At 33.0% G+C, this 27,571-nt stretch overlaps 1 protein-coding gene across 1 annotated transcript; it reads right to left on the reverse strand.

The window, feature by feature from the left end:
- Window positions 1–35: 35 nt before the first annotated feature.
- LOC128547022 (ras-related and estrogen-regulated growth inhibitor-like) lies at window positions 36–26,351 on the reverse strand. The gene is made up of 4 exons (XM_053518578.1): window positions 25,827–26,351; window positions 2,740–2,796; window positions 2,465–2,538; window positions 36–680 (listed from the first exon to the last, which is right to left on the reverse strand). The coding sequence occupies exons 1-4, from the start codon at window positions 25,963–25,965 to the stop codon at window positions 234–236; spliced, it is 717 nt and encodes a 238-aa protein (XP_053374553.1). The 5' UTR covers window positions 25,966–26,351; the 3' UTR covers window positions 36–233.
- Between the last annotated feature and the right edge of the window lie 1,220 nt (window positions 26,352–27,571).

The following is a 27,571-nucleotide window of genomic DNA, read 5'->3' on the forward strand; positions in this document are numbered from 1 at the left end:
ATGCCACAAATTTATGAGGACATTTTGATAGCGGTGATCAAAACCTCAGAAGCAAGATTGAAATATATCACAAAATAATACTGTATGATGAAAGACGATTATTACATAAATATACACTTTAATTAAATTACATTTTATCATGTACAAATTTCATCTATAGAAGAAACATTGATTCACTCATTATTAGATATGTACATCAATAATAAAACACTTTATCACATGAGTTTCACGGGCTATAATGTAGACGTTCTAGATCGCCAGGTTTTCTCCGCGAGACTTCTAAGAGATTGCTGGATTTGTAATTTAGCAGCAACTGCAGGATTCGACATAAATCGAGTCAACTTTTCCCGCTTTTTCATAATCATTCTTACTTGGCGTGCTAATACTGTAAAAACCTCTAAAACACTTGCCCTCGCTTCACTTGCCGAAGTTTCAAAGTATAACAAGTTGAATTCAGCACATGTTCTTGAAAGATCTGTATCCGACACTTCCTTCCTGTCAATGAGATCGGATTTATTAGCCACGATGCCGATTGGTACTTGATTGTCTTCTCGCATTATCTGAATATGTTCCGCTATGCTTCGAGCTATGTCAAAACTGTTTCTGTCAACAATAGCGTAAACGATTACAACACAATCTGCCCATTTAACTTGTTCTTCACTAACGTCTTCTTTCTTAACCTTAAATATTTGAGAACAGACTATTAACAAACCAACATTTAACACTACAATACTTTTAGCTCAGGGTTAAAGGAGTTTGCTACCTGCATTTCAATTATGTTTAAGACTTGTTTTCAGTTTCTTTGCTTCGTCTCCATATACATGTACCACTAAAGTGCAAAGTCACAACATATTTACTTGTTTAAATATGAAACCTTCTACAGGAGATACAATTTATATAAATACAGATATAATGTTCCATATTGTGCGAACTATTGAATATAAACGGTTTCAGTTTAAGTGCAGTAACAACAATTAGCCAATCTAATATTTAAAAAACAGAAAAAAACGAGAATTTTTTAAAAAGTGTGTGAATTTGCAAGTGTTTGTAGATTTGGATAGTATATTACAAAAGGCTATTGGCAGCACAAATGGACATTGTCAGCGCCAGACGGTTTATGGACCATACTTGACAGAATGAATGTCAGATCATATATAGTGTATGAGCATAAAGAATGGCAGATTCGGTTCGTGAAAGGTCACTGAATGTCCCTCTAACATTCTATTACACGGATACGCTAAATGGACTTCGTGATTCCAAAGGACCGCAAATATAATAACACTGTTTCTATTCAATGAAAATTAAATGTAGACTATTTAATGTAACTAAGAGGAGAAACAGCTTATACAATTTTAATAATCAAGATGCATTCAGAGTATCATGTATACGAATGAAAACAAAACATTATATATTCATATGGATACTTTACTCTTACACATTCTTCTTGTATAGAAAATTTTATTTATCTAGAGTTAATAAAATGCAAGACGAAAGTACGTGTGCGATTATCGCCTTATGTAGCACGATGGAATATCCTGGTGACTTCTGTCAGCAGATAAAACTATAAAAAATAATTGTATTGATTCTGGAAGCATTACTGCTCGTCAAATGTAAAGAATGGTGATGTTGTTGAACTCTTTTGGTATGCAGCGAAATCTAAAACTGCTGGGAAAAATGATGAAAAAGAGTAACTCAACTTCTTCCAGACTTACAGTCATTGAAACATTCAACTTTATGTATTCAAGTAACTTTGATTCAAGTCGCGGCAAAGTACTTTATTTGTGTTAGATGACTTTCTCTGCTAAATATTATATTTTTGCTTAAATCTCTGATCGTTTTTAAAAATCTGTTTTAGGACAATCTGATTCATTATTTATTTCTTATTCAATTCTAAAAGCCTAACTAGCATTATCAAAACAAGTGTGAATGTAAGTTTGATAAATAACCTATATATGCAGTTTCACGAAGCTGACTTAGACGAGAGCATTATCAAAGGAATAACATTTATTAAACAAAAAACTCAGTAATTGTGTTCTCAGCATTGCCAGACTAAAATCTTTTAGTTAAGCAAGTTAAGCAGCACATATGAAAATGAAATGATTAAAAAAAGTCCTTACCTACCCTCCTAACCCTCCTAACTATTCCCTGAACCACACATATTTTATTTTATTTCTTATTTATTTATTTTTTTTTTTTTTGCCTTAGGAACATGCCCAAGTAATCTTAACAGTTTCATGTCATGTATGACAATATATGTTGATGCACTTTACTCAATCATAAATTTTGTTTATTGCAAACCCAATTTTAATATCAGACTGCTTCTTCAAAATATTTTCCATATCAATGCACACCTCCGGTCATAAGCATACCCAATGGTAGTTGTTTTGTTTATGCATATACATTGCTGATATGCTTTGCTTTGCAGTGGCATTGTTCCAAACGATTCTTTCTTTAAAATAATTACCTGTCCAAGTGTGTCTATGATGTGTAACGTCACGTGTTTGCCATCTATAACTGTACAATGACTGTATAGTATTTCTGAAATATGGAAAGGATAAAACATTACTCCGTAGAGGAATAAGTACATGTAAAACTGATATTTCTTTGCTATTTTGGATGCGTCTGTCTTTGTTAATATTCTGTTTCGACATTTTTAAAAGTATTGTTAATAGACATGAGAGAGAGAGAGAGAGCGAGAGAGAGAGAGAGAGAGAGAGAGAGAGAGAGGTGGTTACTCACCAAGTTCCGAGTTGTAGTCTCCTATAAATCGCTTGGTTAAGTATCTCACAATCAAAGCTGAAATCATAAAACAAACTGCATCTGATAACTATTAAAGAGCGTGTGAAATCTTCTTCGATAACAAAGTTATGTTTCTGTACTTGATCAATAACAATTTAAGCGATGACTCATGTATATGTGAACCATTAAGCTATTTGTTATTTGCACTTCCAAGATGAATTTTGTTAACATACATTTTTGTTTGAAAAGAATGTTTACTTTATGTGCTTGCTGAAAATGAAATTCGTACATTACATTTTAACTGTACGTTTGCAATGTGGCTTGATGCGAACGTTGTATTGTCCAAACATCATTGCCTATAGCATTGCAATATAGTCAATAATAACAGCTTGAAATGTTTTCAGAAAGAAACATCATATTTTATTATAATTGATATCTGTTCACTGAAATAATAGATGCTGTTACATATATTTTGAGTCCATATGATATGTATTTGTTGTTCAATGTATATTTACCTGAATTAAATGTCTTGTCTTGTGTTTAGTTATCAGCAGTGCGTTTAAAGCACTAAACGATTTCAAATGCAGCACAATTTGCATGCAAATAGATATGTTTGCTACCACGTCCAAACCGGAATTACATTTGAACTAACACAAAATTTGGTGTTGATTTTAATGTTTTCAGAGCGTCGAAATATCACATATTTCATATCATGTAAATAAAATATGAAAAGTAGATCCCTCGGAAGCACCTAGAACGAGGCAAACAGTGAAAATTGCAGACTCGGTTTGACTGAGTCTGTTCGTGCACAGTAATGGAAAATGCAACACTGCCCACGCCCCCCAAATCTAATGAGTTGAAATCAAAGGTCCCGAAGGACCAGAAAATATAACAACACTAAGATGAAGTCGGGGCGACTTTGTACGGCCGCCACACAGCGCTTAACACCCGCTGTCGTGAAGTAAATAAAATCTGAAAAGTATAACTTTTATAGAAAAAGAGGACCATGGTTGCCGTATTTCGCTCATCTGTGCTGATGTTCATGAACACTCTTCCGTTCAGCTAAGGAAAATCAAACCAACACTTTTAATGTTTTATTTTCTGTTGCAAATATAGATAAAGCTCTACCCAAGAACTGCCACGATTTCTGACAGGCACAACTGAAAGTACTATTCCTCTGAAAGAACCATTAGATATGGTTTAATTTTCAATAACAAATTCTTTAGCAGCAAGGTTAATAATAATTATATTGTATGTTTGTCAACGTAGCAAATATACATAATCATTATTTTTTTTTTTGCTTAATCAGTCATTTTACATTTTTTCATAATGTAAACGGCAAAATTCTTATCATTTTGCCTTTTTTAATTTGTTTCTAAAAATGTTTTAATGTATCATATAGTCAATCATTTGTTCTTTATTTTGAACACATTTTTCTGTTAATTTGTGTTCACTGTTTTTGAATGACAATTTTTTTTTCATGTTCACTTTAATGTTATAAAAAAGCTGCCCTATATTTATATTAGTTCTCATTCATGATTGTGATTTCATTTCTTGTTTCGCTTGTATTGATAAAGATTCAAGTTTAGCGTTATTCGATTCAAACATTTTGACAATTACGTCTATCCACTTTTAAGTATGATGAATTAACTAGATCTACTACTATACATATATATAACAGTATTCCACGTGTTTCCATCCAAAATAAAAAAAGCATAAACTGTAGATCTCATAATGTATTATTTCATTTTATTTTCATTATAAGTCATTTTATACCCATTCTGTTAATTTTAAAATAAATACCATTAATGAAGGCTTATTTGGCATGAAGTCAAATAACAATTCAGAACGTTGTTTAGACCAATATAAGTATCTACAATTATTTCATTTTCTTTATCTGATTGATAAAACTGCCACTTCATAAATCTTGATAAATCCTGTACAGAAAAATATACATATATTAAAAGTGCAATAAATATAACCATTTCATCAGGTCAGGTAATAATGCTTCTTGCTAGGTTTGGAAATATCTATAGAATATATCATAAGAAGTTGTATAAAGGCTTTCCTTATTACAATAATGTTTAAAATTATTCGATTGTGCCCTCTAAAATACAGTCAAGCATAACCATTTAAATAAATTTAAGTCAGGCCTATCCAAAGTTGTTATATAAGGTTGGTGAAAATCCATCTAGCAGTTAATGAGAAGAAGTCGTTTACAGGATAGTTTATTTTTTTTAGCTTTGGCGCCCTTTTATTAGTCAAATGGAACCAATTGAAACAAGTCTGAAAAACGTTCGTGCAAAGATACAGTTGCCCAAAGTTTGGTGATTATCCACATGTTTTTAAAATGACAAGAAGTTTTTTAAAAATTGTTCTTTTGTTTTAGTTAGTTCTGTTATCCCTAACACAGTAAAATGGGAAAACGATTGAACGGGACTTTACAAAAGATTTATGCTGAATGCAAACAGGCTAGGCTTAGTGAAGATCCATTTAGTAGTTTATGAGAAGAGGCGTCCGGGAATGTTTTATTCTATTGTAAGCTGTGGCATTTTTCTACATGTCGTGCAGCAAAACTATTTGAATTAGAGAGAAGGCTATGTCAGAAAACTGCATACCAAGGTTAGTGAAAATCAAAGGAGGATTCAATAGAAGAGTCTTTGGAGGTTATTCGTTTTTTCTTAGCAATGATGACCTCTAAATGTAGTCAAGCGAAACCATCTGAAAAAAATTCAAGAGAGGTTTTATGCCGAATTAAAAAAGAAATGGATGGGGCTGATTCGGTGGTAGTATACCTGACTACGAAATAAGGGTTGTGGTTTGAGTCCCATTCCTCAAACTAAAAATTATTAACACTGGGAAAAGAATGCCGTCTATGGCTGCTTTACAATATCAAAGAACCAGGGAAGCCTCTAGAATTGGAACGCTTCTGTATATTAATTGCACTCTCAGCAACTAAAATTTACTTACTCTTCTGCAGGTGTCGCCCCTTGGGTTATTTGTAGCGAATAAAATAAGATTTTACACATACTGGTTGCTACAGATTACGTTTGGTGTTTGTTCTGACGAATTGTTTCAGGGGTTTTTTAAATTTAAAAATAGAAATTTTTTTGACGAACAAGGACGACGGACACATGACGATCAAAAAACGAGAAACTTTAACTTTTTCACAATAAAGAACATTAGAAAATAATGTTTGTCATTTGGCAAAGTGAAAGCATGATACAAATTATTAATTTGGGTTTTTTCTATAACAATTGGACATAAATTTACCAGTCTGCTGTGTTGAATGATTTGTTTTCTCTTTTCGTTTCAGTTTGTGTTTTAAATTTATATATATTACCACTTTTATCATTACTTTACGGCATAAAAATATACGTTGCTGATAGGTTCGTCAAATGGGGGTATACATTAACGGTGTTATAATGTATAAGTAACCAGAACATATCGACAAGAAGTAACAAAAATAACTAATATTTGCAATTACATCTGAATTCCTGCGCAATGGGAGCGAAATGCACCTTACTCTCATAATCATTAAGACAACAGAAATATTGACGTCATGTTTATAGAAAGAGAAATTATCATTCACATTCAGCAAAACATCTATGCAAAAAGCTAGACTTTCAGAAATTTTAAAAAGCTATTAGTCCTGTTCTAACACAGGATAATTAAATGAAGCTAGCACGAGTGTAGACATTGTACTACAGATCACATCAAGCACAAAAAATGTTTCCTACTTTTTATTTTACTCGTGCATCTGTCTGACACCTGCTAAATGCATTAATGAGCTACTGATAGTGATCATCATTTTTTTTTGTGAATATGTTAAAAATCAGTTGGTACTTATTCCGTAAACGCGTCAAAAAAATTAAGTTTTAACCCCTTAATATTGTGAAATGTACAATTTCAATGACCTAGTAATAATAATAATGATATTTGAAAGGAGGATATGCACCGAACACTGAAAAAAAAAATTCAAAAGATCTAAAAGATTTCCGATGCGCTTCTTTCACTAAAATAGCTTATATTAGGGACTAACTTAAATGTAAAAAAATCCTTATCAAAGAGAAATTTAAATTGACTTAATTAATGTATAAATTAACTGTGTTTTTGAATACATTTAAAAATTTAAAATGTCTTGTATAACAGTCATTTTAATAACACTTTCGGTTTTTAGTTGTGTAGTAGTTTAATTCATACTATGCTGACTTACACATTTATTAGGTACTATTTCAAACCTAACAAACAGTACGGTTTACACACAAAAGCACATTGATTTTATGTTTAACATAGACACCATGACTTGCTTATATTCTTAAATATGACTTTGTGTCTAATATATCTTGAAACAACATATAGATATATTAAATATCAATTTTTGGGTGTTACACTAGGTTTTAAATGTAACTTTAACTGTTTTGCACATTACAAGTTCATTTAAATAATGCATTTCCAGGTAGCGAACTTAGCCTTTCTCTTCAAAAGCTGACTGTAAACTCTAGATAATATTTGTTTTCAAAATTGGCTTGTTTTTGCATGAAACTTTCAAACATCTCATAAATTAGAGACAATTTCACTAGCAATTTCATAGCAATTCGTTTCGCAGGAAAAAACAATGTATATTTTCTTAAATTTAATCACGAATATCACTTTACATCTTTATGAATGTTATCAAGCTACATCTATTGTAGATCTTCGTAAGAACAGTCAAGAATATTTCATTACCTCTAAAACAAACTTATCTTCACCTGTATCGTGAAAAGTCCGCCACTAAAAATCATTAAATTTATCTTTACGCCTTTTAACATTATTGTTTTCTACTTTTTGTCTTGTATAAAACAAACTTTATGCATATAGCGGTAATTTAATTTTAAAGCTTTGTCATTTTTTTTGTTATTATTCTACTGTTACGGTAACAGCAAAATTAGATTTTAAACCTGTTAAAGCTTAAAATGAGGCGTTTTCTTTTGAAAAAATGAGTAAACCTAGCAAATTGTTTATTGTCACCTAATAACAGAGGAAAGAGCTTTAATAGGCACTTAGCGTCTGGATATTGCAAAATATATAGCAAATCAGTAAACTTAAGGTTGATCATAGAAAATTTGTTTCGGAACTATTTTGTAGAATCCTCCATAGCATCTAGTAAAAAAAGGCTACACAGTTTTTGTATCGACACCTATTTTATGAAGACTCGGCAGGATATTCATCGAGCCTTTCTTGGAGACAAGACAAATAGTTTCATAACGAATACACCTTCATCGAGTCTTTCTTGGAGACGATACAATAGTTCGTGACGAATACAAACCTCATCGAGACTCAACAATAGCTTGAGACGAATAAAACTTTATCGATACTTTTTTAGAGACAATACAATAGTTTGTGACAACTACACCTTCATCGATACTTTCTTGGTGACAATACATAGTTTGTGACGAATGCACCTTCATCGAGCCCTTTTTTAGAGACAATACAATAGTTCGTGACAACTACACCTTCATAGATACTTTCTTGGAAAACAGTACAATAGTTCGTGACGAATGCACCTTCATCGGCCTTTCTTAGAGACAATACAATAGTTCGTGACAACTACACCTTTATAGATATTTCTTGGGGACAATAAAATATTTCGTGACGGGAAAGCACCTTCATCGAGCCTTTCTTAAAGACAATACAATAGTTCGTGACAACTACACCTTCATAGATACTTTCTTGGAGACAATAATATTTCGTAACGAATGCACCTTCATCGAGCTTTCTTAAAAGACAATTTAAAGTTCGTGACAAATACACCTTCATCGATACTTTCTTGGAGACAATACACTAGTTCGTGACGAATGCACCTTCATCGACCTTTCTTAGAGACAATACAATAGTTCGTGACAACTACACCTTCATAGATACTTTCTTGGAGACAGTACAATAGTTCGTGACGAATGCACCTTCATCGAGCCTTTCTTAGAGACAATACAAAAGTTCGTGACAACTACACCTTCATAGATACTTTCTTGGAACAATACAATATTTTGTGACGAATGCACGTTCATCGAGCTTTTCTTTGAGACAATACAATAGTTCGTGACAACTACACTTTCATCGATACTTTCTTGGAGACAATACAATAGTTCGTGACGAATGCACCTTCATCTAGGCTTTCTTAGAGACAATTCAATAGTTCGTGACAACTACACCATCATTGATACTTTTTTGGGGGACAATACAATAGTTCGTGACGAATGCACCTCATCGAGCCTTTTTTCGAGACGACAAATAGTTCTTTACGAATACACTTTCATGAGACATTACAATAGTTAATAGAGACGAATTATGAGGTGTAACCAAACAACAGAAATTATAAAACCACAAAACATCTTTTTGGTGAGTTGTGTTAAATGACCGTGAAACCCTTTAATAAAAGTCCCTATAGACATCAAAATGGTCCCCTTTTAATTACAAAAAGTAAGACCCAGGCCGGAATTTGAACCTCGACCCATCTGTTCAATATTACAGTCGGTACAATAAAACAACGCTTTAGCCCCCTATGCCACGGTGAATATTCTTAATATGAAGATTAATTCAGTTCTGCTGACCTAAGACCTGACTCCACTGACCAATATACAACTCCAACTTTGTTTTTTCTATTAACTATTTATAAGTCAAATTTTAAATTTTAACACATCAATGTAAGCTAAAGAATAATTAAAGACGGGTCGTGGTAGTATTTTCGGACGAGTCGATATTTACCCCACACCGTGCCAATTTTGTTGTTCCTAATCCTCGTATCGTACCCGTACCGTACATTCAGGAACTATCGGATTTGTTCGGAGAATGGCGGAAACCTACATCTATGACATCAAAATACTCCAGAAACAAGTAAAACTCCGCTTATTAAAAATCTGCTGTTTGATAATTTGATATATCTCTAGCTCCACATGTTCAAATCATTGACGTCTAAGTATGTTAAAGGTTAAGGATGCAGCAGCCGGAATGATTCCTCTCTGTTTCTTTCGTTTAAAAATACAGAAAAAAAACAGTTTCTTCAGTCACACATTTGCGAGTTTATTCAAGATGTTCCTCAAATAGCGACCTAGGATCATTTGATTCTCTTGTTAACTGTCTTTGTCTTGAGCTATGGATAAAAACAGAATCATTAAAAGATTTTTGGGTGAATATACGCCCTTGTTTGAAAAAAAAAAAAAATGATTAAGTATTCCGTACCAACCTTCGTTCTATAAATACCCGCCACACCCCCCCTCGTTGTAATTTAATTTAAGCCAATCTATATGGTGACCTACAAATTTTCTTTTTGTTTTAGATTAGGGAGGCCTAAAGCAAATACATGTTCAGAGTTTGATTTAGTTCTATTATGTAAAACTCGATACAATAGCAGAAATACCAACTTAAGATTGACAAAAATATGAAAAACTAACCATCGGTCTGGTTAACAAGTATTGTTTTTTTGTTGGTTTTTTTTTGTTTTTTTTTTTTTTTTTTTTTGTTTTGTTTTTTTTTTTTTGTTTTACAAAATCAGTTTCTTTTGATTACTCTAAGGATGTTTCCACTAGAAATATTGTTTTCTGTTGTAAAAATACTTAGATTTCAAATTTAACATAGTTATTGTACTTAACTGAAAAACTGGTAGGAATATGGAAATTTTGAAAATGTTTTAAAAAGCATCAAATCTGAGGACAAATAAAACTGAAACAGTGCTGGTGACCTAGTATTTTTTATTTCATTTTTTTTTCAATACACCATTTTATGATCTTGTAATACAGAACATTTCATCAAAATCTATTATGCGAAAACAATCACGAAACTGCCGCGAGCGTCTTTAAACGAAAACCGTTTTCCTTTCTATTTCAGTGACAGTGACCTTAAAACCCTTTACCCTGGTGACCTTTCATGCAGTCCCAAACTCCGTTTCCCCATACCAAAAATACTTATGCATAAGTTTCACTGCAATCGGTCTCTCTTAAAATTTAAAGTTATTGGGCGGAAACCAAAGATTGCAATGACCAACGACATCCGACAGTATAATTAAGTACTGGAATACCGTTTTTCTTCTGTAAATTACACGGGTTTTTTTTTGGGGTGGGGTTTGGGGGGGCGGTCAAATTGTTGTATCATATAAATATTTTTTATTTCTATTTGTGTTTACTGTCGTTTTACAAGCAAATCGGAGATCATTTGTGTAGAAGAATTACGTACAAATTTCTAGAGGCTCACAAACAAAAAGTTTATAGCATGGTGCCTTTAACACCTTTCCGAGTGTTTATAGCATGAGCACTATGACAACATTAGTGTTCCCTATCAAAATCAAACATTTGCCTATCATTCCGACGGAAAAACTCTCTCTAGTATAAAGGGAAAAAAGATTGGTAATTTTCTTTGAACAATCCATTTCACAAAGAAATGCCAACTGTTGTTTGTCTACTTTTCTCGGTTAATGAGAGAAACCCCAGTAAAGTAATAAAACAGTATTTTTTGTCAAACATGTGATTGCAAAACACTTTTTAACAAATTTTTTTTTCATTTCTGTTTGAGAAAATGACGCGAGGATTGTATAATTGATAAGAATGTAAGAAAATATTCCCGATAAATTTCTCAATTTGCCTTTGCACTATGCAAGCATGTTCTAAAAAATAATGTTTTAATAATTTCTGAAGTGAGTTTATAGATGTAAATATAGATATTGTAGTTCTTTCGTTTGCGGTCCGATCAAATTGAAAAGTACAATAATTTTTTCTAAATGAAAATCCTCCAACAGATCTCCTATACATCACTCGGGGTACCCAGTAAATTCGGTTGTGTGAACTATATCAGATGTTCTCATTACGTTTGAATGTTCAACAACATGTGTACAGGTTTGAATTTATTAAGACATTTCCTGCATAGGTTCTGTTATTCTTGTGAAATTTTATTGTGTACATCTGTTAAAATTTAAGAATATACCTGGCAAAGCGTTTGTCTAAACTCTTTTTATCAATGCTTTTGGGAACTCTTTTTCTAAAACTCCTAACAACGCTGTTGGTCTGAATATTGCCTTTTTTTTTTCTTTGCTAAAAAGTATTTAAATCAAAGGAACAAGATCATTAAATGGGGCCCCTAACAAGTGTTAACCATGGGTTTTCCCTGATAATTATCATTATTTTCAGCATCAGTGCTATAGTTATTGCAATTGTCGGCTAGGGGACGCATCCAGCGTCTTGAATTATCACTCGATTGTTCGGGTTTATCCCAGTTGCAAGGTGCGCGTTTCGACTGCTACATATGCAAATTTATATCTACGCGTTTTATTGATCGGGCCCGGCCGCGATCATATGGAATAGGGGAAGTAAAATGCGCGCTGGGAAAATATTTCATGATGGACCTGTGAATTCTTTACTTTTGGGTGAAACAGGTCTCATAAGCGTAAAAAACGACTAGCTTCTACTGATTATAAAAAAAAACCGTACGATTTGTTGTGAATTAACTGTTGTTGTACTTTTTGTAGTTCAACCGCCACCCTTGTTTAAGAGCAACATTTAAAAAACACTTTTTTTTTCATCTCAAGTAATAAGTAAGTAGACTCGCCCAGTGTAATCAATAACCCACAATTGACCGACCCCTCTGGTACAGTATCAAAACGCATAATCTATTCTATACATAGAGCGCCCACTTTACCCGATTTACATTCGGAACATTTTCACGCGTTTCGGGCTTTTATCCCTATGTTTAACATGGGATTTTTGAACCGTCCAAAGATGTTGGAAATGTTTGTCTCATTGTTTTTTTTTTTTTTTAATAAAATGTTACTGCTTTCATTGTCTACCACTTTTTTTTCCACCCTTGCCTGAAAAAAACAGTAATGAGTTTGTACACTGTTCAGACAATTGTGCTCTGTTGAAATTTAACCAAACACAAGTTTACCTGCATAAACAGAAAGCATGATATCTTAAACGTATGTCACTATACCTGTCCAGTACTGGACATTATGGTAAACGCTTCTTTCCTTCACAGATGACAATTTCGCAACTTCTGTCCGTTTTGTACAAATTTCTGGCCGCGATAAACCATTTTACTTGTGAGCAAAATTGAATAGGCCATGGAAACTGTTCTGGGGATCATTATCAGATTTGAACCTGAAGTTAATAACAACAAAAAATACGTTTAATTTTCATAATACATGTACAAAGAAAGCGAACGTGCATTTTGTAAATTAAAAAAGTCACAGCAATGGGTACGAATGCGGTCGGAAGTTTAAATGATCTGAGTAAATTATTATTATTATTATTATACCAGATTTATATAGCGCCCTTTTCATGTCAATTTACTTTTAAATGCAGCCACACAGGGCGCATAATCATCCTCTACTAGTACAGACACAGAGCGATCTGACCAGAGGGACAGAGAGACAAAGCCCCCACGATAGAGAGATCAGAAATCAGATACATGCTTGTCCGGCTAACTTAGCCCAGCTCGTTGCGAATAGACAGCCTGGTTCTTTAACGTGCCCAGTGTATAGCACTGATACACGCAAAAAACCTTAAGGAATACAAAAATCGGTTTGAATTAAAAAGACAAATATCAAATAAAGATTTCCAGGCAATACTAAAATATTACTACATCAGGGGCCGTATTCATAAAGCATCTTAAGTATAAGTTTTGACTTAAGTTGAAGATTTTATTTAAGTTTGTGGTGATTTCAGCATAAGTCTAAGTAAAAACATAAGTCCTATTCATAAAACAGCTTAAATTTAAGATACGTATGAAATGACTTAAGTCAGAAAACAAAATAGCATCGTGAGTACGATTAAAGTGTTGTTTTTCAGATAAAAGCACTTTAAACATAATTGTGCATGTTGTATCTGTCTGAAATTAATCTTGTTTTTTTAATGTTTTCGTTCACAATAAAAGCCAAGAATTACTTATTAAGTTGTTTTATGAATAACAAATATACCTAAGTAAAATAAATTTCTTACTTAAGTAATACTTAAGTAAATAATCAATTTCTTATACTTATACTTAAGGTGCTTTATGAATACGGCCCCAGATCAATTTTGTGATTTTATGAACATATGCTGCACAGAAATAAAATGTCGGAACAGGATACGGACTTGACGAGACAAATGAGTCAACTCTTCCGATGGCGGCTTAATTTAAATCTAATCATACAATATTTCGTTATATTTCAACAGCGATAATTGGCAAAGAAATGTTTTGTCTACAATTTGTAGTAAATGAGATTGCCTAACTTTTGCGAATGTTCCAAATTCACCTTAAGATCACAGTTTCTTTATTTGTTAAATTAGCTTTTATTTCTTTACCTTACTGCACATGTGGTATTTATTGCCAAACTCAAAAGCCAATAACAAGAAGCATTTCTGGTGATAAAATGTAAACGAACTAGTTATTTACTGTGTAAATCATTGGTTTTGATGCCAGGTGTTGTTTAAGTAAATGCTATTAACTTATTTCCCAGTACCTGCAAAATAATGATCCGTCATTATTTCATTCTTCACTTATGAATTATAAAAGAGATGTATCACTATCACCAGGCAAATCTTATTTTAAAAGAAAACCATTATTTCCCGGGTGAACATATACTGGAAACTGACTCCGCGGTAGATAGCATTACATAATACAAAGTGGTATCATAAAACAATCAAAAGTGATGGAGTGTAATGCAAAAATATACTTAGAAGTGTTCTAAACATTATTTTCCCATTCTGTGTTCGAAACTTGTTTCCTCCCGTATTCTAGTATTAATGTTGTTGTTTTTTACAAAATTGATAAAATGACGTTTAGAACTGAATATCAATTACAGATATTTGGCAGTATTTATTTGGTCACAGATTTCAATGTGTTTCACCCATCATCCCGTTCTGTTTGAAATGTCTTATGAATATTCGGAATAATACTCTAGTAAACTGTAACGAAAGAACGAAATTACATTTAGAACATATAGCAATTGAAGCCATTTCAATGGAACAATATCCCATAGTTTAATAAGTTGTTGTTTGTGATACTGCTGGCAAATAAGACTTTTGTTGCAATATGGTATACTTGAGAAACAAAAACGCTAAAATTGGAGGCGAGTAACTCCATCATAAAAAGCAGAATAACTATTTCCTGGACATTTTCTATTGGATAGAAATTCACCAATGTATAAAGATAATTCGCAGAACGGCAAAGGGCATTCATAGAAAGCGCCTTAATTCTATCCTACTTTTAATAATATCTCTGTATTTGATTTGACTTTTATATCCGGATAATAACTCTAAGGTTATAAAATAGTGTGTGTTAAAATTTTACACTGACAAAAGACATTAAGTAGAATTACAGTTACAAGAATTATAAATCTTCCATGATTTCTGTTCAAATCATATCCTTCATTGAATTATGAATTTCGGAAGATAAACTCATTAAGTGTTGAAGCAGATTGATTTAAACTGCAAACGAAACATAGAGGACATTTAGATAAGTTGCTTTTTTACAAGAACTATAACATTACCTTGCTTACTTTTTTATTATCGCCCTAAGCCTTTATTTAATTTACTTGTCTGAATATGACTGTTTAAGGGGGAATGGTACTTTGTCAAAATTTAAGATTTGCTGATTGTCTTATATACCAAAATAAACTTGAAGATATTTCCAATTGATATCATCATCTTTTAGAGCAATAAACATGCGTATGACGTTACTATGACGTCGCAAATATGACCCGTTTTCGCGCTTTTTACGTCCGTTAATGGTAGCATTAAAATAGTATAAAACTCGATACTACAAGCGTATTGTTGGCGTCAATGCATTAGATTATATATCAAACGACAGAATAAAGCAATTTCTTAGTGATCATTAACATGAACAGGAATTTTCTATCTGAATTTTCGAAGGAGGTTCGAAAACAGACATTTGGTTGTTTAAGAAAATTCAGGAAGAAAATCGATTCTGATCCATTTTGCAAAAAATTGGCCCGTGGAATTTTTGCCAAATTTTTGTATGTGAAGATTCATTATGTTGTTAATATCTATGCCAAAATAGAAAAAAGTTCACCGAAGCGTTTTTGTAGTAAAACCGTTTGAACTTGACTACTGCAGCGTCGTTAAAAGACATGTAATCGTTATGTAATGTTGCATGTGTTTCTTTTAAATGGCTTGTCATAATTCTACCTGGAAACCTATAAACAAGCAGTTATGAGACATGAATTAAATATTTCAATCTAATCGTAAAAAATTACACATTTCATAACATGCAGTATTCCAAAATATTTTTCATTGAAAAGTGCGTATCTTTTAAATTACTAGAAGTTCTTGATGTTCATTTACAATAGCCACTTCATGCACCTTTTTCAAACTCAGCTGCTCTCTAAAATAAGTCGCGATAAATACGGACTGTTCAAAGGTTTAAAAGTTAAGTTTTTGAAGAAAGGGAGTGTCGGGAGTGATAATAAAACGGAAGAAAAAGCAAAATAGCAGAATCGTCGATTATGCATATTTTGGTAATGTATTTGACAATGGTTGCAAAATATGCGGAAAAAGACTTTACTGAAGCCCGCCCGCTTAGCTCAATAGTAAGAGCGTTGGTCTACGGATCTCGGGGTCGCTAGTTCGATCCTCGGACGGGGCGTATGTTCTCCGTGACTATTTGATGAACGACACTGTGTCTGATATCATTAGTCCTCCACCTCTGATTCATGTGGGGAAGTTGGCAGTTACTTGCGGAGAACAGGTTTGTACTGGTACAGAATCCAGGAAAACTGGTTAGGTTAACAGCCCGCCGTTATATGACTGAAAAACATTTAGATGTAAAATCTAAAATGCTACGGCATTTTACGGAACCCCTATTTAATAAACGTTGCAGCTGCATTAGGTACGCATGGGATAATTAAAATACAAACATTTCCGCACAGTTCTATCCGAATGTGAATTTCGTTTAAATTGTATTAATGATACAATTAAAGGCAGATTTATAGAAAACGGTAATAAGGCTGTTAAAAAGTTGATTAATTTTCTGAATCAAGTTTTTACGCTCGTTTCAACAGTATGGCGGGTAGTTTCCTTAAACATTGTTCCTGGGAACGCCCAGTACTAAACCCCTAACCTCCGACACAAACTACCAAGTGTTCTCACATAAAGAGCCATGTTCGGTAGCGGGGCTCGAACTTACAGTCCTCCATCAGTGAGATATCTCAGTGAATCAGACCACGTAGGCAGTCTTAAAAGTTGACAGTTTATATATATACGCTATTTTTCTTTTGCAAGCAGTACAACGGAATTTTAAAATTCGAATGTTACGTATGAATTTTAAGATTCCGCCGTGTACTGTTTGCAAAGATTACACGTCAAAACATTTACATAAATGGATACCGTTCTACCTGTTTTAACATATGTTATTTGAGCCGCGCCATGAAAAAACCAACATAGTGGCTTTGCGACTAGCTTTGATCCAGACCAGGTTGCGCAGTCTTGTCAGGATCTATGTTGTTCGCTTTTAAAGCCTATTGCAATTTAGGAAACCGTTAGCGAACAGCATGGATCCTGACCAGACTGCAAAGCCACCGTATGTTGGTTTTCACAAGGCGCGGCTCATTTCATTTAAATATTTCTGTTATTTGTTATTTGTTGTACAGGACGGGGAAAAAAACTGAATAGAAACGACTAAATTATGAATTTTAAACATGCCATCACGGACATGCCCCTTCCGTTTACATGACGACATATAGAATGATGAATGTTCGTCCCTATGCCGCCGCGCTTATTTCACAATATTGTCTTTCCTAAAATTCAATAAAAATATATTAAAGTTTGCAATGTTGGTCTAAATAGAAACTAGCAGTATACACTAGAGAACGATCACTCAAAAAGATGCTAAATCCGTTCTCGATCCTGGATTATGTACTGAGCTTTTATTTTACACGTATTTTAGAAAGAATAAGTTTGAATAGAATGGCTCTATAATAGGTCTTAATAAATTAAGAATGCTTATATTTTTAATAAAAAAAAAACAGCCAATGAGCGACAGTAAGCTTGTCTACCTGCCTGACATAACTGAAATACTGAAAGGGCCGTAAAACAGGATTCTATCAATCAAAACAAACAATAATATGAATTCATTTGGAATTTCCATATAAGCCGACAATCTCGCATGTTATGCGCCCTTTTCCGAGGTCACCGTACCGCGCTATTGATAATTTCCTGACAAGTCAACACGATGCTGGTACAAATCTATACTTTAGGTTGTGTTTCTGTAATAAGAATGTATATAACAGCCGTACTTAATCTGTATCTGTTTGTCTCCCTTGGCTATATTTTTGCATAAAGACAAAAATGGGATAATCTCGTAAATATTAGTACTAAAGAAATATTATCAATAAATCTATCTATAAATATAAATTTGCCATCAAAATATTATGTTGTTTCAAAGCAACTTATTACATAAAATAAATACACATACAAAAATAATATATATGTAAATTTAACACACCCGTGTGAGTGATAATTATCTATGACTGCTATATAACTTTAATAATTTTCTAAAAGTTAGAGTGAAAAAAAGCAATACATTTATTGAGTTTTTTGTCAATTATTTATGTTAATTTCGTTTTGAAAATTATATTATTATTGACCCTTGAGCCATTGGATATGCTACGGTATTCACTGGAAAAAGTCAATATTGTCCTCCTCCGTTGAATATCACATCATATACGATGGCTTAACAGTCAATAACTGTTTTATTATATGGGTTCAAGTTTATAAATAAGTAACAAATATTGTTGCAACATATGTAATGTTTGAAAGTAACAATAACTGTGTGAAAACTTATCAAAGTTTACACGAAAACAATTAAATATGGTCAACTTCACAGATGCCAAAAAATGGAGCAATTCTGTAAAAGCTATGGAGCCCGATATTCGTGCTCAGTTGCATAAAGAGGCAAGCAATTCTGGACTGATGTACAAAGTTTAACATATTTTTACTCTACATTTTAATTGTCCTGAATATTTTTTTAAAGAACAATTAATAATAGAAAATAATTTCCATTGCAAGCTTGTTTTCCAGTGCAAAGTGAGTTTCAATAAATCTTGAAGAAAAAGGAGAAGCTGAATTAATACAGGCGCTAGAAAGCATAGTTCCACATATGTATGGAGAGCACCATCTTTGCAGCCACTGGTGTAAAAATAAGGCTAATAATGTAAATATTCACGTGCTTACGTCATGTCTTAAGCGACGTTGTTTATTGCGTCACAATGCTCTAATTCAAATGGTTGTACTAGAAAAACGCTTCGGTGAACTTTTTTCTATTTTGGCACAGCCATTAACAACATAATGAATTTTTACATACAAAAAATTGACAAAAATTCCACGGGCCATTTTTTTGCAAAATGGATCAGAAGCGATTTTTTCCTGAATTTTCTTAAACAACCAAATGTCTGTTTTCGAACCTCCTTCGAAAATTCAGATAGAAAATACCTTTTCATGTTAATGATCACTAAGAAATTGCTTTATTCTGTCGTTTGATATATAATCTAATGCATTGACGCCAACAATACGTTTGTAGTATCGAGTTTTATACCATTTTAGTGCTACCATTAACGGACGTAAAAAGCGCGAAAACGGGTCATGTCTGCGACGTCATGGTAACGTCATACGCATGTTTATCGCTCTAAAAGATGATGATACAAATTTGAAATATCTTCAAGTTTATTTTGGTATATACGACTATTAGCAAATCTTAAATTTTGACAAAGTACCATTCCCCCTTAAGTGCTGAATTTATCCAAATAGCATACATGAAATTATCTTATTATTACAGATATTAGCATGTTAAAGTCTTTGTTCACAAAATAATGAATAATGCAATACAAATAGAAAACGGTTAAGTTATAGTCCTTTTTGAGCATGAAAGCTAAGATCATAGCACTGAATTTCCAAATTTATGTTTTAAGATGATTAATCGATTAAGTGATGATAAGAGAAATTCTGTTAAAACTTACAAAAATGTCTCTCATAGAACTACATTTTTCGGAACTGCATACCTTCGACCCCCATCCCTCCACGAGAGAAATGCCTCACAACTTTTAAAAGGTCTTGCTACGTGCCAGTACAGACTACTGCACACATTCATCCTTTCCTACAGTTTTATAATACCAGAATACTTATATTAAACATCTTTAAGAAAATTAATGACTTAAAGATGCCAGATACTAAGCCTTTTACAATAATTCCTTGGCAGTTTATTAGAACTTAATGGTTTCCACATTAGAACGCTCACGAATGCATTTTGGACGCGAAATAATATGCTCACGACCCCTCTCGAAAAACTATGAGCTGCATTAATCCATCCTATCAAGAAATATATGATAATAAATGTTTTTATGGCGCTTAAGGGTAAGATACATAAGCCAATATTAGAAACTGAAATTCGTACTCACAGATAAAAATTAGAAAGTAATCGTGTGGATTAAATGGTTGTAATCTTAAAAGCTGAAAATATTAAACATGTAGATATAAAAATAATTACTTGTACAAAAATTGGTCGGTAAGGTTATTGTTACCGCTGTTCCTATCTTTTTTTTAAAGGTTATTAATTTTCAATTCCATTTCTAAATATAAAGGACTAAGAAATCAATTTCTAGGCCTTTTGTCATGTTCTGGTTTTATATTTTAGCGCACTTTCTTTAAATATACTTGTTCACACCTATACCCGAACACCGTTCACAATTTCTAAAGATTATCTCTATCTATCAATTATTTTGTGTTTTATACATTTCAACCTGAAATCAGAATATGGATGAATTTTTGTGTTTTTGTTTAAAGGTGTTTCATATGTAAACTTGAACGAAAATGTCTTTCAATTTGCTTGCATACATTTCGTAAGTGAAGCATTGACTGGTCACGCTCCTTACATTTACTCTTCTTATATTTCATTTTAAATTACTTCCTGTCATAGTTCTAACACGGTTAACTTCTCCTGCTGCCGAATGTGATAATACAGCCAGATAATCAACAGGTAGCAATCTATAATGAAAGCTCTCTGACTAGGAAATATGAATTATCAGACTACCAGCAAGTTTAGTGAAACATGTACAAGAGGATTTGTTTGGGTTTTTATCTGCGGACAGTCCACAGACTGGCCATCAATTGCTCTGCAAAGGATTCAAATAAATCTGATGCTATAACAAATCCATCTGTTCAAACCTGTACCCAAAACGAGTCATTTGCAGAAATTCATAATTGCCCTTACCGCCTGTAAAACATTTTTGTTTTCTGCCGTTCATTCTTACATAAAACGTTATTGTTGTTGTTTGTTGTTGTTTTTGGGGGTTTTTTTCAGTCAGAACAAATGTTAGCATATTCGTATATTTCATATATTTATATGTTGTTGATATTGTTCGTATATTTTCGCGGGCGTCAAAAATCTATTCCTAATGAGTGTGCCTTTCAACAAGATCACAATCAATATATACTATCATATATTTCAAAACATTATTTTTGGCCAAGATGCCGGGAAAATATGAAAGTAACACTGTTTCGGCAGGTCTGAAAACAACAATATTTTCAAGTATGTTTCTTTCTCTTTTGATATGCAGTTACGTTAACGCGGTTACTTTGAGTATGACTAAATAGCCCGTTTTGTTGCACATCATATCAAAAAGACTAACCTTAAAAATACGATTGACAGAAACATGTTTGAACTAGTATCGTATGTTCTCATTTCTTTTGAATATCCCAAGGCATTTGTACTTGTTCAAATTTATTAAGACATTTCCTGCACAAATTCTTCTATTGTAAGATTTTTTTGAGGTAACTCCCATGAATTCAAGAGTACACCTGGCTAAGTTCTTGCCGAGATTACCTTCATTAATGTCGTACTAAGTATTATCTTTTATTTCAGACACTTTCTACCTGAATACTGCACTTTTTGTTGTTTGCTTATAATCTGAAGATTGATATAAGATAGTAATTACCTTTATTAATCATGTTTTCGCAATTACTTTTTTCTGCAAAGATTGCAGCAAATGTTACCCTGAAACTGCAATACATCGTACATCAATTTTAACGAGTCAGCTCACACATATACATTACACCTGTTACTGTCCAACAATTACTACATTTCCATTTTGCATAACAACAACTGAGTTCTTTCTGTCGAAAAGGCACATAAGGCAAAAACAGAAACATTACCATTCTACTTATATAGGGATATTACCTTTGTATTTATATTGGAACATTTCCGTTGTATTTATATGGGAACATTACCTTTATGTTTATATGGGAACATTACCTTTATACTTATGTAGGAACATTACCTTTGTATTTATATGGGAACATTAACTTTGTGTTTATATGGGAATATTACCTTTGTATTTATATGGGAACATTACCTTTATACTTATGTAGGAACATTACCTTTGTATTTGTATGGGAACATATTCTTTGCATGTATATGAGAACATTGCCTTTGTATTTATCTTTAGGTGCCAAATAAAAACAAATAAAATCCCATAATACAGAAAAAAAGACTACACATTTTGAAATATACTACTAAATATTACGCTAGCCGTGCAATATTCCATTGAAGTCAAAACATGTGCAGAGAAACGGATGATTTTTTTTGTATTTTCTTATACTGACATGGGTGGTCATTTTGTCCTACTTTCGTGTTTGTCGCTTTTCCGTAGTTGGTCGGAAATTCTTCGGGATCACGTGATTTTGAAATTAATTCAAACGAATATCCGTTTAAAGACGCGCCACAAAATAACTGTATTCTTTTGTGTTCCTATGATGGTAATTATACATTATTTGCAAGAAAAATATGAGATATACAAGATTTTAGATTCAAATATTCATATATTCGGCCAAGACAATGTGTTTAATGTCCAAAATTTTATCGAATTAATGTAGCAAAATGTACATAAATCAGCGTATTTAGTTAAATTTCAATCATATCTTGTTTCTACAGTGTAAGATAGTTATTCATCTATATTCTTAAAACAATGCTGAAAAGAGATTGACTGAATACGTTTGCAGATGAAGGTGTGAAAACAAATTTATTCGGGAAGGGCCTAAATTGTCCACCTGAAAACTTGTAGTATAGCTGTATATTACTGTATCATAAGAATGATTTTCGTGAAGTTTTTGGTTACGGGTTTATCCCGCTACCAAAGTTACAAATGTATTTCTGACAATCATATAGCATCTTTATTTTATTCCGAATCACATCCAAAGGATGTTCATGTGCTACACAAAATAGTCCCATTTTATGAACAATGCGGATGAATTACCAATGAACAAGCAGTTCTTATTCAACCTGTATCCACTCATACTGACCATTTAGATTCTATAAGATCTATCAATAATAAGGTTTTTCAGCCCATGAGATATGAGGCACATTAAATTTGTATTTGTTTCTCATTCATGTATATTCATAGACTGGCATTTAAACAGAAAATAAATCTACAAAAAAACCCGCAATCATCCGACATTTCAAGGCTTTGATTATAGTTGAAATTAACTGCAATGAGTTTCGAACCCACACGGCAAAAGATTTGACCAGTTACAAAAATCTTTAATTCCCTATCCTATGTTTGTAAACATCACATTATCGTTGGGGCATATAATATGTTTTGCATCTGTTTATAAAGTATAGCCTCGTTTCGGAGCATTCTTTCAAAAATATCCGAAGATGCGCGACGGGTTCGTAAGCAGTCGGAAAACATATTTCTGTTTGAAATAGGCGAAAGGCTTTTGTTTATTTGTTGTTTTTTCTTGAACATATCCATAACTATTTGTTCAGATCCGATGCAGTGGGTCATATTTTCAGTAAATATGAAGTCTCAGCTACAAACTCTGTTTTTCATATAATACTCGTTGGGCCTTAGTGGTGGACCTTTAAGAGCCGTGTGGTGGCCGTAAAATGATTCCCCATACTTGGACTAGGTGTTGTTATATTTTCTGGTTCTTTGGGATCATGGAATCCATTTAATATCTTTGTAATAGATTTCAGCTTAAACCGGTGCAAGGGGACGCGGGGATGTTGCATTTAACATTACCTCACACGAACAGACTCAACCAAACCGAGTCTGCTATTAATTCCGTCAGTTGATTTCTAAGCTTCCAAAAAGAATTAAAGCCATCAGAATTTTTATAGCGTTTACTGTGAAATGACGGACAACATAATATGTAAACTTTGATATTATTGTTTAAGTATGTAAACTCTGTATGGCTTCGTAAGACATGTATTAGACAAGTTAATAGACGGAACAAAAATTGGTTTTACCGTCCTGGCATTTGATCTCTTAGAGTCTTTATATTTGTCTGCTCTCGTGTATTATACCGATAAATTGAGTAGAATTATTCTGTTACGGGTTAATTATACGACAATTTAAAACTAACATTAATGCATTATCATAGAGGATGTTACATATAGAAAACTTTTAAATTCTATCATATTTCATCATGAAACAGATGTTCTAGATTTTCAAAAAAAAATCTTATTTAATCACATTTTTCTATTACCTATTTTCACCCGTTTAACATAAGCAGCGCTGAATTCTTATTCTGGACATTACTTCATAAATAAACAAGAGCTGTTCATAAGACAGCCAAGCTCGACTATTCGAAATATTGTCCCAGAAGCAGGAAAATATTACCCAAAAAGGTTAAACATCAAAAGAGTTTTAAGTTCAAAAGGGGGAATAATTTGACCAAAATGCATATCAGTTATGGGACTTGCTGCTCTTAACTAGTTTTATAACCTCGAAGGCACATGTGAAGTTTCTATTCAATATCTGCATTAGTTTTGGAGATAGAAACTTGCATGTAAAACTTTAACCAGAATTTTCTAAGTCCAAATGGGGGCATAATTTGCCCAAAATACATGCCAGAGTTATGAGACTTGATCCAGTGAGGTTAGTAATTGATCTAGAAAAAGAAAAAATAAGTTTTAAATCTATATGCCTTTTAGAAATAGCTGTATGTACTTGCACACAAAACTTTAACCAGAATTTGCTAAGTCCAAAAGGAGGCATAATTTGGCCAAAATGAAGGTCAGAGTTATGGGACTTGCTGCTATCAACTAGTTTTATAACCCGGAAGACACATGTGAAGTTTCAAATCAATATCTGCATTAGTTTTGGAGATAATAACTTGCATGTAAAACTTTAACCAAAATTTCCTAAGTCTAAAAGGGGGCATAATTTGCTCGAAAAACATGTCAGAGTTATGGGACTTGACCCAGTGAGGTTGGTAATTGATCTAGAAAAAGAAAAAATAAGTTTCAAATCTATATGCCTTTTAGTAATAGCTGTATGTACTTGCACGCAAAACTTTAACCAGAATTTTCTAAGTCCAAAAGGGGGCATAATTTGGCCAAAATGAAGGTCAGAGTTATGGGACTTGCTGCTATCAACTAGTTTTATAACCCCGAAGACACATGTGAAGTTTCAATTCAATATCTGCATTAGTTTTGGAGATAGTCACTTGCATGTAAAACTTTAACCAAAATTTTCTAAGTCTAAAAGGGGGAATAATTTGCTCAAAATACATGTCAGAGTTATGAGTCTTGACCCAGTGAGGTTGGTAATTGATCTAGAAAAAGAAAAAATAAGTTTCAAATGTATATGCCTTTTAGAAATAGCTGTATGTACTTGCACGCAAAACTTTAACCAGAATTTTCTAAGTCCAAAAGGGGGCATAATTTGGCCAAAATGAACGTCAGAGTTATGGGACTTGCTGCTATCAACTAGTTTTATAACCCGGAAGACACATGTGAAGTTTCAAATCAATATCTGCATTAGTTTTGGAGATAGTAACTTGCATGTAAAACTTTAACCAAAATTTTCTAAGTCCAAAAGGGGGCATAATTTGCTCAAAATACATGTCAGAGTTATGGGACTTGACCCAGAGAGTTTGGTAATTGACCTAGAAAAAGAAAAAATAAGTTTCAAAGCTATATGCCTTTAATTGATGGCTGTATGTACTTGCATGCAAAAACTTAACCAAGGTGTGACGCCGACGCCGACGCCGACGCCAGGGTGAGTAGAATAGCTAGACTATTCTTCGAATAGTCGAGCTAAAAAATTGATGCAGCACTATCAAACTGACCTGTTTTTCCGACCGACCGTTTCCCTAACACAAGCACATTTATTTCCTTTCCACCACAATGTGGTTGTTTAATATCAGCCAAAGGTTTTGGACATCTTTGCCCTGCTCTCGTACTCTCAATTAAACGTTCCATAGACATGATGTTGGTACACTCCAGCGAATATTACTGCATTTTTTACAGTTCATATGGAAACAACACTGATACCCGTGAATACTATTTGTTATACGTTAAGCACAACAGAAATCTCAATATTATGTTTTCGTCTCGCTATTCTATCCATTTTCTCTCATACACTAAATTTTCAAAAACATTGCTTTAGCTTTGTTATCACTTTAGCTCTGTTTTTTGTAATGTGCATTCCAAACAAAAGAACCAGTAACAAAATAAATACCGGTAAACAATTCTTTATACACAAGTTGAGTGATAGTATAGACACTCGAATGGAATCCTATTATATTTCCTAATTACTTATGACTACTTTACATCGTTATTGTACGCCTTACTTAAGCTCTAAACTTCCAAGATATTTGCCTGCTGTTTACGACCTTACTGAGGTGCTTTCATTGGTTCTAGAATACGCCTTGCAAATGTTTACCTATACACCTTTTAATTACTGACATAATTATAAAAGATGCATTCATCATGTTTCCAGTTTTGAAGATTTCTCGAAGATAATAATTCTTATACTGCAATAACAAATAAAACAACACTTGCTTCTTTTTAGACTTTCATTTTATATACAAACATAACTAAATGGAAAGCGCAAATGAAAGACTATATTTATCAAAATTTGATGTGTGAAATGTCTGATTATGATGCAAGCAACTCTATAACAATTAATGCGTTTATGCGTTTATAATCAAAGATCAGGTTGAGACCATATTTACTTTGGACCGAATAATGTAATATCTGTTTCGCTACTTTTCACTTATTTATGCTTGAGCATCTGTTATATCATTAATTCATGGTCTCCTGTGGGGTTTTTTCTCAAGAAGGGTTTTCTACAACTTTGACAGTTTCGGGAGAAACACAGTAGAATTTGAAAAAATCATTGCAATGCTCAGTCTCACCAGAGAATTGATTAAGCATCATTTTAATATTTCCTTTATTACATATTACAATATCCCCTCGCCCCTGTAAATGTATGAAGTATTATTCTAATATGACTAACAAAATCATTGCAACGATATTATGTTAACGTCACGTTGACGTGATGTTTAGCCCCATTTGTGCATCGAGAAATAGCGCTTTCAAATTTGATCAAATATTTTACTTAATTAAAGGCATGTTTAAAGCGAAATGCCACATAGCATTACTGTCTTCGCTGTTTTACACACACAAGGAGTTGGTTAATAGCGGCTGGAAGTCTTCCGCAAGACGTATTACCATTTCCGGTCCTGGCGTTTATAAACAAAATAACACGACGACCTACCGTTTGGCGCTATACGTGCGCCAATATACAATTCTAACATATTTTATCTAAAATTTACGATAAAAGATATGATTTATAGCAAAACCATGTTTGAACACTATTTGTACGCTCGGGTGGTTATACGCCGTACAAAATAATTACGCCTGATGTTTAAACGCCAATCGTGTATAGATAGTTTTTGAAATACGGTTTTCCTGTAAATTATTTCTGAATTTCATTACTCCCTCTCACCGGTGAATGGATGAAGTATCATTACAATAAAACCTCTCGCCGGTGAAGATAAAAAACAAAGAAAAATATCAAACAGGGAAT

Source organism: Mercenaria mercenaria, chromosome 11, assembly GCF_021730395.1.
Source record: "Mercenaria mercenaria strain notata chromosome 11, MADL_Memer_1, whole genome shotgun sequence".
In the NCBI taxonomy this organism is placed as follows: Eukaryota; Metazoa; Mollusca; class Bivalvia; order Venerida; family Veneridae; genus Mercenaria; species Mercenaria mercenaria.

Excerpts from the sequence above, each read along its gene's own strand:
- LOC128547022 (XM_053518578.1), bottom strand. The coding sequence starts at position 25,965 with ATGTCTATGGAACGTTTAATTGAGAGTACGAGAGCAGGGCAAAGATGT. Across the intron at positions 2,797-25,826 it reads ACGGTCGGTCGGAAAAACAG|CTTTGATTGTGAGATACTTA; the intron begins GTCAGTTTGATA and ends TTATGATTTCAG. Across the intron at positions 2,539-2,739 it reads AGACTACAACTCGGAACTTG|AAATACTATACAGTCATTGT; the intron begins GTGAGTAACCAC and ends TCCATATTTCAG.